This window comes from Halichoerus grypus, chromosome 10, assembly GCF_964656455.1.
Source record: "Halichoerus grypus chromosome 10, mHalGry1.hap1.1, whole genome shotgun sequence".
In the NCBI taxonomy this organism is placed as follows: Eukaryota; Metazoa; Chordata; class Mammalia; order Carnivora; family Phocidae; genus Halichoerus; species Halichoerus grypus.
Genome location: NC_135721.1, coordinates 36,178,341 through 36,198,911, shown reverse-complemented (window position 1 = coordinate 36,198,911; position 20,571 = coordinate 36,178,341). Strand labels below are relative to the sequence as shown.

The 20,571-nt window shown below is 42.5% G+C and overlaps 2 protein-coding genes across 5 annotated transcripts in view; both read right to left on the bottom strand.

The window, feature by feature from the left end:
* The window catches only part of TMEM87B (transmembrane protein 87B), a 49,680-nt gene extending 44,380 nt beyond the window's left edge, over nucleotides 1-5,300 (bottom strand). For all 3 annotated transcript variants that reach the window (XM_078056292.1, XM_078056291.1, XM_078056293.1), the window contains exons 1-2: nucleotides 4,915-5,300; nucleotides 1,098-1,158 (exon numbers count right to left, since the gene is read on the bottom strand). In XM_078056292.1, coding sequence (XP_077912418.1) covers nucleotides 1,098-1,158; nucleotides 4,915-5,073 — 220 coding nt within the window. In that variant the 5' untranslated portion in view covers nucleotides 5,074-5,300. The remainder of the gene's footprint in view (nucleotides 1-1,097; nucleotides 1,159-4,914) is intronic.
* Nucleotides 5,301-17,971: 12,671 nt separating this feature from the next.
* The window catches only part of MERTK (MER proto-oncogene, tyrosine kinase), a 106,010-nt gene continuing 103,410 nt past the window's right edge, over nucleotides 17,972-20,571 (bottom strand). For both annotated transcript variants that reach the window (XM_078056307.1, XM_078056306.1), the window contains one exon: nucleotides 17,972-19,023. In XM_078056307.1, coding sequence (XP_077912433.1) covers nucleotides 18,525-19,023 — 499 coding nt within the window. In that variant the 3' untranslated portion in view covers nucleotides 17,972-18,524. The remainder of the gene's footprint in view (nucleotides 19,024-20,571) is intronic.

The window sequence follows — 20,571 nt, the reverse complement described above, 5'->3', positions numbered from 1 at the left end:
CTTCCCACTGAGCAGGGAGCCCGATGCGGGGCTTGATCCCAGGACCCCGGGATCATGACCCAAGCTGAAGGCAGATGCTTAACAACCCAGGCGCCCCTGTATTGATTTTTTAAATCAAATTATGTGTTTCACTGGTACATACCACTTTTTCCCCCCCCATTTTTTTTGTCTGCACCTTCTAAATCTTACTTGTCTAGACACTGAAATTTGAATTCATTAAAGCAAACAGATGCCAAATTTTTTTCCTCACCTACCTTTGACTTCAACTTCCTCTTACCAAGTTCTTATCACCACTGATGATCTATGATATCAATGAGCTGCTTTGAACCACCTCTGTTTTCTAGCTCATGACTGGCCAACTTCCCTCCGCAGAGACCCACATGCAACAGAATCACCCAACAAATGATCTGAACATGGTGTGATAGAGAAAAGGGGCATGGCTTTGGATCCCCAGGAAGCCAATTTACTCTACCCAACAAAAAACTACTCCTTTATCCCAAAACTTTAACCCTGGCAACCAACTTACCTAGTCAAGTTACTGGAAACACTAAGAGGAGTTAGACTATAGTAAATATGATTTGCTGTAAACCCATTAAAAATAGTAAAAACCTTAAGATCTATGACTTGGTAGTTCTTATATCCTAATTAAAATGTTAGTGTCTAGTAATTTTTATTGTATTCTGTGATCCATGTGTATATTTATAAAAGTTTCAGGGATATGAAGGCTTTACCACAATCATGACATGTCATATATTCCTAAAAGGAATTTACCTAGTTTTAAAAGCTGGGATTCAGAGTAAAATTTCACAGAAGTGAAATACTTTTCTTTGCTGAAGCCTACTTTATTATACTCTAATTATAATTTTTAAAGAATGATTCATATTACATTTTTTGAGACAGGATCAGAAAAATCATTCTTGAAAATAATCAAGACTTAACTGAAACAGAAAAACACTGAAAATGTTAGAACCACTTAAAGACAAAATGTTTGCATAGCTTAAAATATGTTATATTAGTTTTAATATGTTTATATATTACATGATATTATTCATTTATAACATACTGTTGTTAGTATTATATTAGTTTATTGTACTTACCAGAAAACTTGATTTCAGTAGAGTTAAACATAGTTTTTCTAAATATCAAAGGTCCTGATTTCTAAAATTAAACACAAGAAAATATAGAAAGATCTAGTTAAAAATTTTTTTTCTCTATTTAGGAGTATACAGTTCTAACTCTTGCACTCCTGTGACCAGAGTGATTATTTTTTAAAAATGTAAATCTGGTCCCATCACCCACTTGCTTAAAATCTTGTGCCATGTGTCTACTCTCTAAGAGGCTCCGGAATGCCCTTGCTCCTAGTGTCTCAGCCGGGGACCAGCCACACACAGGAGGTAAAGGCTGCTGCCATGTACCATTATTGCTGCTCAGGCAGGGGACCTATCTGTGCATTTGCAGTTGCTTTCTCGATATCTATTCGAATGACTTTTGATAAAACAACCATCCCTGTTCCTAAATTGTTATGGTTTTCCACTGGTACTTAGACCAATTCTTACTGCCGCTCACAGGCCCCGGCGTGATCAAGGCCTGCCCACCTCTCAGCACCTTTCTCTCAGTGTTTTAAATGCAGGATACTCCTTCCAGCTCTCAGGACCTTAGTAGTCAACCTGAAAATTTACTTAAAAACCCTTCCCTGTCACTCTTGGTTCACCTTGTCAATGACTTCTTATGCTTCTCAGCCCAGTTCAAGAGCCCCTTCCTCAGGAAGTCTTCCACCAGGTGCCACACCAGGCCAGGCCCTCCCTTACACAGTCTCTAGGACCCATCCTTCACGACCCTTGCCACAATTAAAACGAAATAATCCATTACTTAGTTATTTAACGTCTGCCCTCACCAAGAATAAAAATGCTGTGAGAAGGGCTTGTGTTCAATGAACAAGTGGTTAGGAATGAAAAACACAGATGACAGGCAGCTCTTTCTTGGTAACCTTCCACCCCAACACAGTTTCAACAGTAACAACAAACCCCCCAGCCCAGATCCCTCCTCTGAGCCTCAGATCCACATACCCAACTGCCTCAAGGTCATGTCCATCCTAGTGGACAGACACTCCACACTATCCTGTCCTAAAGCAGACACATTCCTCTCTGCTCCTCCCCTACTCTTTCTATACTACCCATGTTGGTTGCAGGTGATGCCAGCTTTAGTCACCCCAGCCTTGGCTCCTTCCAGCCCCTGAGCTCCATTGCCCAATCCCCAAGGCATGCCTATTTTATCTCACAAACACTTCCCAAATTTAGTTCTTCCTCTCCATCCCTGCCACCGCTGCTCCAATTCAGGCTCTCAACATTTTCTGCCTCCCACTCTGCAATAACCTAACTGATAATTCTGCCACCAGATCTGAGTCTGTAATTCATCCTTAGATAGCAGCCACAGTGATTGGTATTTATGTCTAAAATCCTTCAATGGCTCTCCTTCATTCACACTCCAAATTTGTTATTGGTGGCCTAAGCAAACCTATAAATGGGATTTGTTTGGCCCACACGGGAACTTTTAAAAATGTTTTAAATTAGTTGACATGATAAAAACATGGAGTCTGGTCTTCCCTTTAAAAAAAAGGGGGGGAGACCTGGCAATTCTGTCTCTACATTGCCATAAAAGATCCACTAGTTGGAGCTGAACGGCAGCTGCCCTCTTCAGAAGGAGCACATCATCTAGAGGCCACAGCTCTCCCAGCATCCCCTAACTCTAGTTCACTTCACTCAATGACATCACTGGCCTCAGACCCTACGGGTCCTGGAGTTTAGAATCCTGGCCACAAGTTCAGGACCAAGCTGTGGGAGGCTTAGGGTAGCCTGAGTCCCCTTTAACACTCCTACCAGAACCTCATTCAGCAGAAACACTAAGATTTTCCTGCATTGCTGCTTTTCTACTCCCTCCTCCTTCTTCATCCAGGTAACATCTACTCATCTTTAAAGACCCAACCAGACATCAACTCTAGAAAGCGGAGTTAGGTGACGCCCCCCCTAGTGCTCCACTAATATTCCAAGAATGCTGCCATGTATCTAACTACTCATGAATCTGTTGTCTCTACTACTACGTTAGCTTCTTGAGAGAAGGGACTGTTGTCTAAATTCATCTTTGCAACAGCAATGGCCAGTCTAGTACATTGTGCACAGCAGGTGCTCAAACTATTTGTTGACCTTTACAATCAAAAGAAGCATTTCTTGATACATTTGCAGTACAAATAAATGAAAGCCTCCCTCTCCTCTCTTATTCTTAAGGACAAATTCTAACAACTTGAAATGGGGGGAAAATCAGCATATTCTCTGCAAAGAAGGGCTTTATGGACTGCTACTGATCTGATGTAGGACCCAAGGAAAAATTTACCTTCCTTACGCAGGAAGCAAAGTCATTCTTTCTCCAGGGCCTTTGGAGTTTCACCATCCAAAGTAAAGTGGCAAAGATCTTTACAGATATGGTCAAGTAGTTTAACAATTTGTGCACAGCTCATTCACTTCCAGTATTGTTTACACTGACTTAGTTTATGATACTGCCATTCACTAAAGAAGCAGCATGAAACCGCAAGTGTGGTTCTCTGAGTTTTGTTTTTTACTGTTCAGAGAAATTCAATAGAGATGTGAATGCTATATCACTGACACATTTAATGGGACACCAACCCAGAAGAATCCTGGAAGAAATGGTAGCACCGGGTCTTAGAAATTCAGAAAGAGACCTACTTTCCTTCCTGTATAGTTTCTACGCTGTAGGAAGTATTTGCAGCCTCTGGTACTAAATTTTTCTGATTGAGTAAATCAAAATATAAGTTTTGCCTTTAGGACTCAAACATCATTTCTTTTCTTTTAAGATTTTATTTATTTATTTGATAGAGAGAGACACAGCGAGAGAGGGAACACAAGTAGGGGGAGTGGGAGAGGGAGAAGCAGGCTTCCCGCCCAGCAGGGAGCACGATGCGGGGCTCGATCCCAGGACCCTGAGAGGAAGGCAGACGCGTAACGACTGAGCCACCCAGGCGCCCTCAAACATCATTTCAATGCATGTGGAAAATATTCATCTTAAAACAGAGCTGGATGAATCATCTGACTAGAAAAGTAGGGGATAAGGCCTCTTCCTGATTTCCTGTCCCTCTTTAGCAAGACTTTCCAAAATTCTACTCCTGCATCGCTCCTACATCATCTCATGTGACTACTGGATGCCAAGTTCTCAAATGGCCTGTCCTGCAAAGGAAGTTTCCACACATTCATGCCTCCAGACTAGTCTTTCAAACACTCCTTAATCACCCATCCCACCTCATCTCCACACACACATTCCCGGAACTATGATAGGAGCCCTAGAGAAATTCAGGAACCCCGGAAGAGCGAAAGAGGGGTGGGGTGGCTGCCGCATGTTTCCTCCTCATTTAAAGAAAAAAACGAAAGCAGCACACGCGCTTTTAAGTTTATGCTGAGTGAAGACTGGGAAAGTCCTTTCTAAAGTGGCCTCACGGGTGTGGCGGTGCGGCTGCACCCGGCCCGAGGAGGGGTCAAATGGCAAAGATGCTGGCACGAGCGAGTGCCAAGGGATCTGGGGCTCGGGTCTGAATAAACAAGAGCTTGATCGAGCCGGAACGCGTCAGAGCACAGCGAGGGGCCAGGACCTCGGGAAGGACAGTACCAGCCCTCAGAAGGGAGAGTCTTCCCCATGCACAAGCTTCCCCACAGCCCAGGTCGGGCCGGAGGAGAGGGCCCTCCTCGTCCATAAGAGACGAAAGACTCCGGGAGCGCATCACGGAGCCGGAGCAGGCCCGGCAAAGACCAGAAGAACAAGTCCGGGGCCGGGCCCGGGGGTCGGAGCGAGCTCCGCGAGGACGCAGAGGGCCCGAGACGCGCCACGCCTCGGTCTCCACACTCCACTTACGTCGTTGACCGTCGCTGCCCAGAGCCCGAGCTCCGGGACGGCGTCCATAGCCGCCGGGGCCCAGCACAAGAGGTAGAGGGCGACGCGAAGCAGCGGGGCCCCGACAGGAAGGCGGCGGCCGGGCTGGAGCCGGGCCCCGAAGCGGCAGGAGACGGCCATCTTGACACGGAAGCTGCACCTGGCGCTCCGAGACGCCCGCCACGCCCCGGGTCCGCACCTGGTGCAGCTCCGCCTCCGGGAGGCGGGTTCGGGTCGGGTGGAGTGGCTCGGACTGGGAGGCGGACGAGGGGTTTGGGCTTGGGCGAGGAGGCGGGGTTTGGGCCCGGGAAGCGGGGCCGAGGCCCGGGCTCAGGCGTGGAGCTATAAAGAAGCTAGAGCGCGGCTAGGAGGGGTGGGCGGGTCAGAGTGGGGAGGCGGGCCTCGGGGGCCGGGCCCGAGTGGGGAGGCGGGGTCGGGAGAAGAGATGTCTAGGGGCGGGGCTAGATTTGGGGCGGGGCCGGGAGGGGAGGCGGGACTCAGGACTGGGCCCGAGGGTGGAGGCGGGGCCGCGGGAATAGGCGGGGGTGTGGGCGGGACCATACTGGGGCGGGGGCGGGCTGGGAGGCGGGGCCGGCCTGAGGGGGGAAAACTCAGGTCCCAGATTTCACTGTGGTTGTGGTCCGAGAGTATGGGATGGTTTCGTGTCAAAGTTCTGCTCCTTGTGTCTCAGTTTCTTGCATCCTCTGCACGTGCCCCTACCCCAGCTCAAGGGAAACAAACTGTTCCCTAAATTCATGGAAAGTGGTCTGGAAAGTACTTTGAGGTCAGGGTCAGCTGAACCCAAGGCACTGTGTTGTAAGCATAACGTCGGTAGCACAATTAGTAATTTTCAGACAAATAAAGCCGCCTGATTACTTAAAGCTGAAAGGGACAGGGCTTACATCTGTCTTACTGTGTACTTAGCCCAGCATTGACGTCTTTGATGTCAAAGAGAACTACTTTATTATCAAATGTAAGTAATGTCCAGAGGAAGAATACAATCCTGGATTAATATTGTTATAACGTAAAATAAGATTGATTTATAGTCAAGAGGCTCTCTCTGCCTTATCAGTCACCCTAGTCACTTATTTAGCCAGTAATTATTGAGGGTCTAGTTCAGAGTATTGAGTTGAGGCTCATGTGTATATATAAATGTGAAGATTGAATTTGTGATAGTTCCTTTTCACAAGACACTTGTAATTATATATAAATATTTTTTATTGTTTACTAATGCTTCATATAGGCCCTTTGTTATACAACCATCGAAATTCAAGAGCACGGAGATAGGTTTCTGGAACACTGGCCAATCCCCACCAGTAGGTGGCACTAGCAGTTTGAAGATATTTTATATAAATTCGTGTCTACTATAAATGTCTCTGTAATCCAGAGTTTTTAGCTTCCAACTTCAGTTGATGATGCTATATATACCTCTAATTTAAATCACTAAAACCTTAATTCAGTCAACATATATTGTTTGCCTTAGTGCTAGGTATCGCACATTTGTATACATTGCTGGTAATAGACTCAGCAAGGATTTTACATTATTAAAGTACAAGTACTTTTGTCATTTAGATTTTGTGGCTATTCTGTTAAAACCTGGTTTCCAAGGCAGATTAGAACTACTGTCATTGACTTGAGCAAATCAAGCAGCATTGATATCTCCTGCATCCAAGGCACTGGCTGGATAGGGATAAGATCAATACAGCATAGTCCCTGCCATCACTGTGAGGACATAAAAATATAAAAAGATGTGCACGTGTAAAAAGCCAATTGTACAAGGCAGAATAGGTAAAGCCTTGAAGCATAGCTATCAAGAGTGTATGGGGGTAATTTGGTTATTTTTTTCAAGAGTCTTTTATCTTTTAAAGATTTCCTTCATTTGAGTTTGCCCAGAAGCAGACCCTGAGATAAAGATTTGAGTAGAAGTAGTTCATTTGAGAGATGCAGGAAATATCAGTAGGGGAGTGTGGTGGGCTGAATTTTTCCCCCAAAATTCATATGCTAAAGTCTTAAACCCTAATACCTCAGAATGTGACTGTACTTGGAAATAGGGCCTTAAAAGAGGTAATTAAGGTAAAAATGAGGTTGAATAGGTGGGCCCTACTCCAGTATGACTGGTATTCTTATAAGAGGAGGAGATTAGGACACACACACACACCGACCATGTGAAGACACAGTGAGAAGACAGTCATCTATAAGCCAAGGAGAGAGGTTCAGAAGAAACCAGCCCTGCTGACATCTTGAACTCTGACACCTTGATGTTGGACTTCTAGCTTCTAGAATCATGAGAAAATAAATTATGTTAAGTCGCCCAGTCTGTGGTACTTTGTTATGGCAGCCCTGGAAAACTGACACAGGGAGTGAGCAAATGTGACACAGAGGGGATACAGATAATAAAGGGGGCATTATCACATCGACTACTACTGTGGGCAAAGGGAATGTAATCCCATTGAGAAACTTAGGAGAAAGGTGTGAAGCACATGCCTCATAATCATCTCACAAGGGATGAAGGAGCTGAGATATTTATATCTTCATACCCGTTAGTCCTTGGTTAGGGTCTGTCCCTGGGGGGGGGGGTGGCACCAATGACACTGGCAGTTCCAGCCTGCTATGAGCAGGACACAGTAGTTCTCCCCACTTTGGAGGAAAGCCTTTAAGCAAAGAGATGCAGACCATGAGAGCTAGAGTCAGTTCAGGCACACTGAAATGAAAGGACAGGGGGAATATGGGCAGGGCACTGACAGGGATCACTGCAGAAACTGACCCTGAAAATATTAGCATAAATTTTCATGATGTCTGGGATTTGCTTTAAAATAATACAAGAGGGAGAGAAGTGAGTGGGGACACAGATAAAACAAGATTGGCTGTGAGTTGATCATTTTCTAAGACCTGGAGATGGACACATGGGCATTTACATGACAATCCTGCCTACTTTTGTGTAAGTTTGAAATTTTCCATAATAAAAAGTTTATAGAAAGTACATTAGAGACTTCCGCTAGATGAAGCAGTAGGGACCAAATTTACCCTCCTGCCTAAAACAACAACAATAAACAGACCAAATATATGAAGCAACAGTTTTCAAGACACTGGGCATCAGGTAATGGACAATTATCCCATCCCATAAGAATTAAAAAACAAAGCAAAACAAAAAAAAAAAAGAAAGAAAGAAAGAAAGAAAGTTAGGCCCTGTGACTGGTCCAGCTTAGTAGCTTGAGAAAGTTTCCAGGCCAAAATATAGGGAGGAGAAACCAAAGCAGACTTAGCGAGTTCCCAGAGTTTAGAAGACTAAGCTGGGATCCAATGTGAGTAAGACACCTAGTTCGTAGGACTGATTATGGAGTGGAAAGAGCTGTACAATGAGGGAAACTTGAGATCTAGAGATAGTACTCCTCAAATCTTCAGCAAGAACTGATCACTCTCTACATGTGAGGAAACTGCCTGATGCCAAGAAAAGATTCACCAAAAAGAATAAGAAGGAACAGTACCAGAAAGGGCTAGGAAAAGTGCCTGTTCTGATCAGCTAACCTAGGAAATTTCATAATTTAGGGCATTTTCTAGAGTACTCAAAAGTTTTTTGCCCCAACAGTGAGGACTAACAGTCCTAGATTAAACAAGGCTCTTGAGCCCAATTAACAAATCTTAAAAGCAAGACCCAAAAGGCCAAATAGTTTCTAAGTAACTGTGTCCTAGAACAGAGCTCAAGGATATTTATAGGTATATAAAAAATCTCCAGCACCCTAGAAGGTCAAATCACAATGTCTGTCATCCAATTAAAGATTACCAAGTATGCAAAGAATCAGGAAAATATGAGACATAGGAAGAGGGAAAAAAAAATTGAAACTGATCTAGAACTGACACATGTCAGAATGAGCAGAAAAGAATATTAAAAGTTCTTGTAACTTTTTAAAAAGGTTTTATCCATTTATTTGAGAGAGAGAGAAAGAGAGAAAGCACACAAGGAGGGGCAGAGGGAGAGGGAGAAGTGGACCCCCTGCCAAGCAGGGAGCCCAACACGGAGCTCAATTCTGGGATGCTGGGATCATGACCTAAACCGGAGGCAGACACCCAACCAACTGAGCCACACAGGCACCCCAAAAGTTATTGTAACTTAATTCCATATGTGCAAAAGTTAAGTAGAGACATAGAAAATAGAAAAAAGACCAAATTAAGGTTCTAGCAATACAAAATACAGTGCATGAGATAAAAAATATACTGGTTGGGATTAATGGTAGATTGGTTACTGCAGAAGGAAACATTAGTGAACTTCAAGACATAGGAATAAAAGCGAATCAAAATCTCAGAAAAGAAAAAAAATGAAAAAATATTAAGCATCAGTGAGCAGTGAGCATCAGTGGGTAGTCAAGTGGCCCAATATATGTGTAATTAGAATCCCAAAAGAAGGAAGGGTCAGAAAAAATTTTTGAATGAATAATGGCTGAAATTTTCTCAAACTTGATAAAAACTATAAACTCACAGATCCGAGAAGATCAATTAAAGCCAAACAAAAGAAATCCAAAGATTACACCAAAGCATATCATAAGCAAATGCATAAAATCAGTGATAAAGAAAAAAATCTTAAAAGCAAAGAAAAAGGGGGTGCTCAGGTGGTTCAGTCGGTAAGTGGCCGACTCTTGATTTCAGCTCAGGTCATATTCTCAGGGTCCTCGGAGGAGCCCCACATTGGGCTCCATACTCAGTGGGTAGTGTGTTTGAGGATTCTATCTCTCCCTCTCCCTCTGCCTCTCCCCCTGCTCACACCGTTTCTCTCTAAAATAAATAAATAAATTTTTTTTTTTTTTTAAGGCAAAGAAAAAGGACATGTCACATACAAAAAAAAGAGAGATAAGAATGACATAAATTGGGGTGCCTGGGTGGCTCAGTTGGTTAAGGCTCTGCCTTTGGCTCAGGTCATGATCCTGGAGTCACAGGATCAAGTCCCCGCATCGGGCTCCCTGCTCAGCGGGGAGCCTGCTTCTCCCTCTGCCCCTCCCCCTGCTCATGCTCTCTCTCACTCTTTCGCACACCCGCTCCCTCTCTCCCTCTCTCTCATAAATAAAATCTTTAAAAAATAAAAATAAAAAAAATTTAAATAAAAAAAAGAATGACATAAATTTCTTGTCTGAAACAATACAAACAAGAAGACAATGGAGAAACATTATTTTAAAAGTATTGAGAGAAAAATTTTTTTCAATCTAGAAATCAATGCTCAATGGAAATATGCAAAAACAAATGAGAAATCGTCATTTTCAGATTTAGAGAAGCTGAAGGAATTAATCATGAGAAGACCAGCCCGAGAAGAAATGTCCAGAAGATAATTCTAGGTGGAAGACTGGATTCACACAAAGGAATAAAGAGCAGTGGAAATGGTAACAACATGTAACTATATAAGATCTTTTCTTATGGGTGCCTGGGTGGCTCAGTCAGTTGGGCGTCTGCCTTCAGCTCAGGTTATGGTCCTGGGGTCCTGGGATTGGGTACGCGTTGGGCTCCCTGCTCAGCGGGGAGTCTGCTTCTCCCTCAGCCCCTCCCCCTGCTTGTGCTCTCTCTCACTTGGTCTCACTCTCTCAATCTCAAATAAATAAATAAAATCTTTTAAAAAGAAAGATCTTTTCTTATTATTGAAAAAATATCTCTAACACCATTTTTGGGTTTATCACATGTGTGAAATAAAATCTGTACATCAATAGCATAAAGCCCAGGAGGGGAGAAGTGGAAATATATCATTGTATGGTTTTTATACTATACTTTAAATGATATATCACTTGAACAGAGACTGTGATAAGTTAAACATATAACTATAAATCTTAAGATAATCACTAGAAGAACAAAAACTCATGGGAGGTAAAATGGAATCACAAAAAATATTTGATTATTCCAAAAGAAGACAGAAAAAGTAGATAAAGGGAATAAAGAACAGATAGGACAAATACAAAACAAATACCAAGATGGTTACTTGAAACCCAACCATATCAATAATCATATTGGATGCCAATGGTCTAATTATCTTTGTTAAAAGGCAGTGATGTTGGATTGGTTGAAAAAAATCCAGCTATATGTTGCCTACATGGAAGGCGCTTTAACTATAAAAACAGAATAGGTTAAAACTGAAAAGCATGAAAAGTTATATGATATGCTAACAGTACAAAGAGGAAAGCTAGAATGACTATATTAACATCAGGCAAAGTTGATTTCACAGCAGAGAATATTATGAGGGATATAAAGAAGGTATTTTCATAATGTGAAAGGGGTCACTTCATCAGAAAGACACAGTAATCCTATATACTTAAGCACCTAAGAACAGAATTTAAGATGAGTGAAGGAAAAACTAGTTGAAAATCTATAAAAATCCATAATTATAGTCATCCCCCCAAAAGAAACCCTGAATCCATTAGCAGTCACTTTTAAAAAAAAGATTTTATTTATTTATTTGAGAGAGAGAAAGAGAGAGAGAGAGAACGAGCCAGGGGGAGGGGCAGAGGGAGAGGGAGAAGCAGACTCCCCGCTGAGCAGGGAGCCTGATGTGGGACTCGATCCCAGGACCCTGGGATTATGACCTGAGCTGATGGCAGATGCTTAACCAACTGAGCCACCCAGATGCCCCTAGCAGTCACTTTTTGTTCTCTCCTCCTCCGGCCCCAGGCAAACATTAATCTACTTTCTTTCTCTATGGATTTGCCTATTCTGGATATTTCACATAAGTGGAATCACACAAAATGTGTTCCTTTGTGATTAGCTTCTTTCACTCAGCATATTTTCAGAGTTAATCTACATTGCATCATGTATCAGAACATTATGGCTGGGGCGCCTGGGTGGCTCAGATGGTTGGGCGTCTGCCTTCGGCTCAGGTCATGATCTCAGGGTCCTGGGATCGAGTCCCGCATCGGGTTCCCTGCTCAGTGCAGAGCCTGCTTCTCCCTCTCCCTCTGCCACTCCCTCTGCTTGTGCTCTTTTGTCTATCTCTCTGTCAAATAAATAAATAAAATCTTTAAAAAAAAAAAAAAAGAACATTATGGCTGAATAACATTCCATGGTATAGATATCCCACGTTTTGTTTATCCATTCATCATCCACTGATGAACATTTAAGTTGTTTCCATTTTTTGGTTATCATGGATAGCACTGCTATGAATATTTGTGTATAAGTTTTTGTGTGAACATGTTTTCAATTCTCTAGGGTATACACCTAGGAATGCAATTGGTGGGTCATAATGTAAATCTATGTTTTAACTATTTGAGGAACTGCCAAACTATTTTTTAAAGCAGCTGTACTGTTTTGTAATATCAGCAATGTACGAGGGTTCCAATTTCTTCACATCCTTACCAATACTTGTTATTAACTGTCTTTTAGATTATAGCCATTCTAGTAGCTGTGAGGTGGTATCTCACTGTTGTTTTTTTTTTTTAAGATTTTATTTGTAAGTAATCTCTACACCAGCTGTGGGGCTTGAACTCACAGCCCTGAGATCAAGAGTTGCATGCTCCACCAATGGAGCCAGCCAGGTGCCCCTCACTGTGGTTTTGATTTACATTTTCCTAATGACTACTGATGTTGAATATTTTTTCATATGTTCATTGGCCATTATATATCTTCTTAGGAAAAGTATATATTCAAATCCTTTGCCCTTTTAAAAAATTGTTTTCTTTTCCCTTTTAAAAATTAGGTTGTCTTTGTATTGTTGAGTTGTAAGAATTATTTATATTTCTAGATATAAGTCCCTTTTTATCCAGCCTAATGATCTCTGTCTTTTCAATTAGAATGTTTAATCCATTAACATTTAGTGAACTACTTATCACTGGCTGAACAGGGAACACTGTGAATGCAGGGCAGACTTGTAAATTTCCTGAATTTGGAATATATTCTCCAAGCTGTAGATAGATCCAGAAACAAAAGGTAGAGGCTTTATTGGCTCAAGATGTTTAAGTACAACATTGACCAATGGCTGGCTTATTACTAAACCATGCTGACCCAGGGGTGAACCCCTTAACAGCCAGACTTAAAAAATGAAAACAAGAATAATTTTTAAAAATTAAATAAGCAGAGACATCAGTGATCAAACACTGGAGGAGAAACACAGTCTACAGGATTAATTCAGGCAAGCCACTAAACAAAACAAATAAGAAAACAAACAGTGGTAACATCCACCTCTGGAAGGAGGGACAAATTAGGATCTATGGTTACTGTTATATATGACCTGAAATATCTAGTTTCAACAAAAAATATGTGAAACATGCAAATAAATAAGTTAACTCATACATAGAAAAAAAAGTATTCAATAGGAATTGTCCCTGAAGAGGCCCAGATAACAGACTTAGCAGACATTTTATTATTTTAAAAAGCATCTATTTATAAATATGTTCAAAGAACTAAAGAAAACTATGTTTTAAAATTTTTAACTCAAAATGAAATAGAGAATACAAAGAAATACAAGTTATTAAACAAAAAAAAAAAAAAAAGAAATACAAGTTATTAAAAGAAAAAAATGGCACTTTCGGAGTTAAAAGTACAATTACTGAGGGGCACCTGGCTGGCCCAGTCTGTGGAGCATGCAGCACTTGATCTCCGAGTCGTTGAGTTCAAGCCCCACATTGGGGGTAGAGTTAACTTAAAAAAAAATTTTTTTTAAATTTTTTTTAAAAAGGTAAAATTACTGAGATGAAAAACTCTCTAGAAGGACTCAACAGCAGATGTGAGCTGGCAGAAGAAAGAAGTAGCAAATTTGAAGATAGGTCATTAGAAATACTCTAATGTGAACTATAGGAAGAAAAGGATTTGGAGAACCACAAATTTATGTAACAAGAAATTATTTTCTATCCTTGGAGAAACTATGTTAAAAAGAAGCCATCAGGACTCATGGAGTTAAAGCAGCAGTCTATGTTCCCTTGAACTGCCTGGACCATTGTGGTATAATGGAACTTTGGTTTTCAAAGTTTCAAACTCCAGTGGATGGCCCTTTAATTTTGACAGGGCAGGGCCTTAGACCCTGCTTCCAGGGAAAGCACTTGCTCTCTAGTTCTGAGGTTTGTTAGAGTCTAAACATCATCTGCAGACTTGGCTTCAACAAAATGTGCAAGTCAGAGCATTCTGAGGAATATTCTTTAAAAGAAAGTATTCATTTGAAGCCCTGTGTTCCCTCCTCTGGACTGTTATTCAAGACAGCAAGGCTGTTCTTTGCAAATCCCAATGTTCAGAAAAGAGCCTTCTCAGTGAATATTAGTAAATGGATGAATTGATTATACGTGTCCTCACAGGACTGTTGTTTGAAACCCCTGCCTTGGTTAGAATTTATAACTGCACAGTCTCAATAAATTCATGAATTAATTTCATATTCTTGTGTCCTTAAGAGGTAGGAAGGGTTAATATATAGAATAATCAAGTTGCTCTTTCAAATATCTATACATGGAATCCCATTTCAATAGAAGATATTGTACATGAAAATATTCTGAGGTAGTGGTCTTTGGGTTACAGCTTTAGAAATAATCATTACATTAAAAAAAAAGTTTTTGTTTTAAAGATTTTATTTATTTATTTGGGGGGTGGTGGTGGAAAGGAGCAGAGGGGGAGGGAGAGGGACAAACAGACTCTATGCTGAGCTTGGAGCCCAATGTGGGGCTCGATCCCAGGACACTGAGATCAGGACCTGAGCCAAAACCAAGAGTCCCACGCTTAACCAACTAAGCCACTCAGGCACCCCTCATCACATTTAAATACAATTAATTTAGGTAATTTAGACAGGCTTACATTAAATAGAAGGGCAGTTTTACTTCTGTTCTGGGAGCTTTAAAAGAGAGGATAAAATCTACATATAGAAACATCATGCATTACTGAAATGTTCATTAAAGAAAACAAAACTTCCCATTTTTTCATTTGTCATCCAAGGTAACTAAATGTCTTTAGAGAAGTTGCTGTCATAGCTGGTTTATTTTTGGGTCAATTATTTTCCCATTGACTCAGCAGAAGTTCCCACTTGTTTTTGCCATTGACCAGAAGAAGTCACAAATGTCCTGACTTGCATGAGTCAGGATTAGTCTGGCCACAGTCAATCTGATTTGCAAGATAAGAGACTGTGGTTTGGCCTGTTTCCTGAGCAGGAACTTCTGCTTGGTCTGGGGTCATGGAGCCAGAGGGAGAGTACCCCCAACCCGGGAGAGCACTCGGACCCACTTCTGGTCCCCCAATCTTGTCGATAAGGCCACTACTGCTTGCCATCACCCATCTACGGGGATGGATGGGCACCGAGGCTCACAAGGAGCCAAACTCCAGGATGAGATGGATAGGAGAGGAACCTTCAGGCATCAGGGTATAGAGAGTTGCCTGCCTCTGAGCCCAGGAGCCATCTGAGGTGAGGGATGGTGGCGAGTCTCCTTCCCTCTGCCAACTTCCTCACCTGTGTGCATCCCTGGCAATGGTGAAATTCTTTTATTTTTGAGTGATTTTGTGTTATTTTGGAGGGAGTTGATAACACAATCAGGGAAAATATTTCTAATATGACAAATGGTGAGTTTGTACTGCATAAAAAACAAAATTGGGAGAAGCTTCTAATTGGGAAAAGCCTCTAATAAATGTAAAGTTCTTTCAAAGACCTTGCCTCCTCCCTTTCCTACAGAACCACCCAGGGGGTTGCAGGAGAAGGGATTGTTATTTTTACTGTACACTTAGAGAAAGTCGGGCTCCAGGAGAGCCAAGTGACCTGCCTAGACTGCCCAAGGAGTGTTCACATGACTGGTTCCCGTCCAGCCTCTGCCCTTGGCTGTGTGGCCCAGCTTAGGAGGCTCTGATCTTCACTTCTCCTTCCTACTTAGGAAAGGAAAAGAAAGGAAGGGAAGAGAAAGGAAGGAGGGAGGCAGGGAGGAAGCAAGAAAAACCCTCAAGGCAGAGCTAGTCCCTGCAGGTCATGAGTATTTCTGGTATTTGTTTATTTCTCTTGCCCCCTTGCCCTCCCCGGCCCCATCCCAGCTGGCTGAAGACAATGACCCAATTTGTTTCTCTCTGTTTTCTCTCCCTCCCCTTTTTGCCCATAAGAGCCACTTTACAAAAGTAATTTGAGTTTTTACAAAAGGGAATTTAAAAGGCTATTTTCAGTTCGTGCACAGGAGATAGTACAAGAGTTTCCCAATGATTGGGTCCTCTGAATGTTAGTTCTTCCAGAACTTTCAAACTTTTAAATGTAGCTAAGAAGAACCACTGTGGTACCAAAGTTCTCAGTGGATTTGAAATGTCTGAATAATGGTAGTGCAGCTTCATTCCCCTCTTGGAAAAAGAAAGCAGGGATGGGAAGTTGCTGCCCATCACATCCCATTTAATCAAGGGCCTGGTACATTGCTGTGGGTTGGAGATGAAGCGAGTTTCTCTACTGTGTTTGTTGATGTCTCAAGAAAAGCCAGAAGCCACAGCTTGCTCACCTCCCCACGCTCTTCTGTGGCAGAACGGGTCCAGGCTTCTCGGCCCTTCTCAGGCCACATGGCACAGACTGAGCAAACTAGACAGGATTTGGGGGAGCTGTGAACATTCGATGAGCTATTTATTATCTATTTACTTACACTATACAATTACAGTAGAAATATAAAGCACAAAATATATTAATTTAGATATATTAAATTTATGTGAAACTTCGAAATAACAATTTTTCAATTTGCCTATTTATCTTATGGATGTGAACATACCTTTCTACATCAGGTTTTTTTTGCTTGAATTAGCCAGTCAATTCCTCCCATCCAAGTACTAACCAGGCCCGACCCTGCTTAGCTTCCGAGATCAGACGAAATCGGGCGCATTCAGGGTGGTATGGCCATAGACTAGCCAGTCAATTCCTGATCCAGGATTTAATGATGAACTATTCACATTCTTGATAGTCACCCTCAATAAGAAACTTGGTTTGCACAAGTAGGTGATATAAATTTTTTGTTGATTTAACAACCATTCCAAAATTTCTAATAGTAGAAATTATCTCTATAGGTTCTAGCAGCCTTTTTTTTTTTTTTCCTCTTTCACTGATAAAATGTGATGCTGGCCTTTTCTACAACAATGCAGATCCTTTTCAAACCTTCAGAACTTTCTTGCACGGAGCATTTCACAGTAACAGTGAAGCAGGCTCATGCTGGAGACTGGGGCTCCTGGGTTGGGAGCCAGGACCAGGACCCAGGCTGTGGGGGCCACACCTCTGGGCCCAGTGCACACGCGGATGCTCACAGGCTGCAGTGGCTTGGCTGAGACTCCTCACAAGTAAGGAGCAACAGGCCCGAGGGATTAATGCTTACCCTGCATCGGTCTACTCCTTCATCGGCAGAGTAAGTTAGGGTCTCCCTGCCTCAGCCCACCCATCTGTGAAGTGGAGATAATAGTAGTATCTACCTGCTGAGGTTCTTAGGATGAAATGAGTGCTATATGTGGCCAACTACGTGCTACCTATGTGTTTATTAGATAAAATTAAAAGGTCGAGAGGCTCTGGAGCAAACCCCCAAATCACATGCAGAGCCAGCCAGAATCAGATTACTTGGTTCTGAAATTCTGGCTGCACCCCTCTCTAGATGTGGGCCATAGCAGGTTACTCAACGTCTCCAGCCTCGGTTTCCTGGCCCATACATGATGATGGCATTGGTACCCATGGTAGTGATATACAGATTAAATAGGGCGGTTCACGGAAAGTGCTTGAAACACAGCAAGTGCTCAGAGAACAATGGCTGCCAAGATGTAGCAGAGCCTGGATGTGAACTCAGAGGTGCTGAGTTCTAAGCCAGGATGGACCTTGCCCACTGCCCACGTCTACTGCCTGCAAGTTGTGACTCCCAAACAGAAAAGCACTCCACCTGTCAGTCTCTCTTCTACAAGGTATTTTAAATCTTTCCACCCAGATTGTACTTTTCAATATTTTTTGTTCTTCATTTTTGGACTCTGGAGTGGTTTTTCCATATCCTGATAGAACAATGCCAAGATCGGTCAAAGCGATTGCATCGAGGGTCAGGCATTAAGGGAATTCCTTTCGCAAAGGTGTGGAGGCTGCTGGTCAGTGACCACTGTCTTTCAAGTAAGTATGACACATCCCTTCTCGTTCATATTTTATTAGGAAGTCCTATCAAAGAATTAATCAGTTATAAAACTTTAAGTATTAAATAAATCTTTCTTATAAAATAGGTGATTCATGTAAGAATATCAGATTTTTCGTAAGACCAGAAGCAAAGTCAAATACAGCATTTCATTTTACAAATTATTTTTACACTTAATGGTCATGAAAAAGAAAAGGACTTTAAAAAAATAACACTGACTCTGTGCAAATGTTAACATCAGGGAACAGCTGTAGAGATGAGGCTGTTAAAGAGTAAATTTTAGATCTGCAAGGGAAGCAACATGAAATAAGTCATCTTTTACTAAAATAGATCTTTTGTCTCTTTCCAGCATATACATATATATGTATTTTCTCTTTAAATAAATATATATTATGTAATTTTCATGATGACTTACTTGACAACATTCACCTGGTGCTTTACGGCCATGGCATTTGATTGGGAAAGGAAGACAAATTCCAAAAACATGGAATGTGCAGGGATTCTCCTAAAGCAGAAGAATTTCCTTGAGTTGGGAATGTCTCTCAGGTCTCCTCATATGAGGACTTCTGAGTCTTCTGAGGAGTCGTCGGCAAATAAAAGTCCATCTGGTGATGGGCCCCCCAAGGGCAGCGTGCTGCATTGGGACCAGGAGACTCCATTTTTTACAAGTCTGTCCTCTGGTAAAACACAGTTCTTTCCCGGGGCAGCAGACGCCAGATCTCCCCATTCCTCATTGCTCCCGTTCAGGATGTACCTTTCCTCGTGAGGTCTGTTCTCGTGAACTTCTGCTGTGACCACGCTGACGGCAGCACTGGGAGTACAAGAACCAATGATAGAGTCAAGATCAATATTCATGTCCAGCTGAGCAAGTGCGGGGCCCTCTCCAGGGTCCTCACAGCTCTCGGGAAACTGTGTGTTGATGTAAATGACATCAGCTTTGTCCTGAACTTCAGGCAAACTTTCCAAGAGCTTTTCTAGCTGCAGCCTCAACATGGAAAACGTAGGTCGGTCCAAGGGCTCAGCTCTCCAGCAAGAGTGCATTATTTCATACCTACAAGGATGCAGAAGCGTGAGTTATTTCTCGGTCCAGCACCCAGAGCCCTGAGTGCAATCCACACCTTGTTTTCACCTATCCTTTGATTCTGTCACATTTTAATCCGCATTAATTCAACTTCTGGGAAATTACTGGGGTTTGCCTCGTGGCATAATATTTTGTTCAACTTGTATAAATGTCCCATGGGTAGGTAATAAGTGATTCTCTGGCTCCAGGAGGAATACAGAACAGACATGACAATTATATCTAACGTTGTAAAGTAAGAGTATTTCAGGTCCTTCCTTCATGCTAGAGGTTGGCAAACTCTATGGCCCACGGGCCACATCCAGCCCACTGTCTGTTTTGTAAATGAAGTTTTTTGTTTTTTTTTTAAAGATTTTATTTATTTATTTGACAGAGAGAGACACAGCGAGAGAGGGAACACAAGCAGGGGCAGAGGCAGAGGGAGAAGCAGGCTTCCCGCGGAGCAGGGAGCCCGATGCGGGGCTCGATCCCAGGACCCTGGGATCATGACCTGAGCCAAAGGTAGATGCTGAACGACTGAGCCACCCAGGCGCCCCTGTAAATGAAGTTTTATTGGAACACAGCTACATCTACGTACAATATGTTGTTGACATATTGTCTACTGGGCTACGGTGGCAGAATTGCGTTATTGCTGCAGAACCACGTGGCCTGCAAAACCAAAAATATTTATTCTTTGGCACTTTACAGAAAAAGTGGGCTGACCCCAGTTCCATACCATCAAACTGGGATTGCCACCAGGAGAACTGAGTTAGCAGGGCCCTGGGGCAGGGGCTAAAGAGGTGAAGGATGTGTACGTCACAGGGCTAGGTGTTCTGTGTGTGTCACTGCATTTAATCTTCTCAACAGCCCTGGGTCATTGTTACTTTGCGATAAAAATGAGAGTGGACTCAGGGATGTTAAGATGCCACCATGGCTGTGTGGTCAGTAGGGGAAGCGGCCTCCGCCTGGACAACTCCTACTCCCAGGGGCTCATGACCCCTCTGCTGTGTTCTGTACAGACAACGCTCTCTTCCGGGTGGCTTCTTCGTTCCCCGTGTCTGATAGAATTAAGGATTATGAGCACAACCAAACAAAGAGATGACTGAATTAGGACTACTGGCTGGAGATGAAGAGTGAGTTATACCATCATTTCATTTTGATTCTGTCCTGTTTTGAGAACTTGACATTTGTGTCGCTGGATACGAAAACAACCCAAATTTAAATCAACTGACACACGGAGTGGACACGATCCTATGAACATAAACATGTAATTCCTGTATTTACATTGAACACATGATGTAGATCCTTTGGCTAATTCTGCTAGCATGTGGTACTTCACGCACGGGCAGATCTCATATCTTTTCACCTGTTTACTTTTGCAGCCCTTATCAACCCTTGCACATGCTTCTGGGAGGTGGAGATTTGCAAAGCACTATGCCTACGAAGGGGCCGGCCATGAACACAGGACACTGAGGTAACCGCAGGGGCATACTCCCCCATCTGAGAATCCTGATTCTCACCTGGACATCAGGCTTCAGAGTG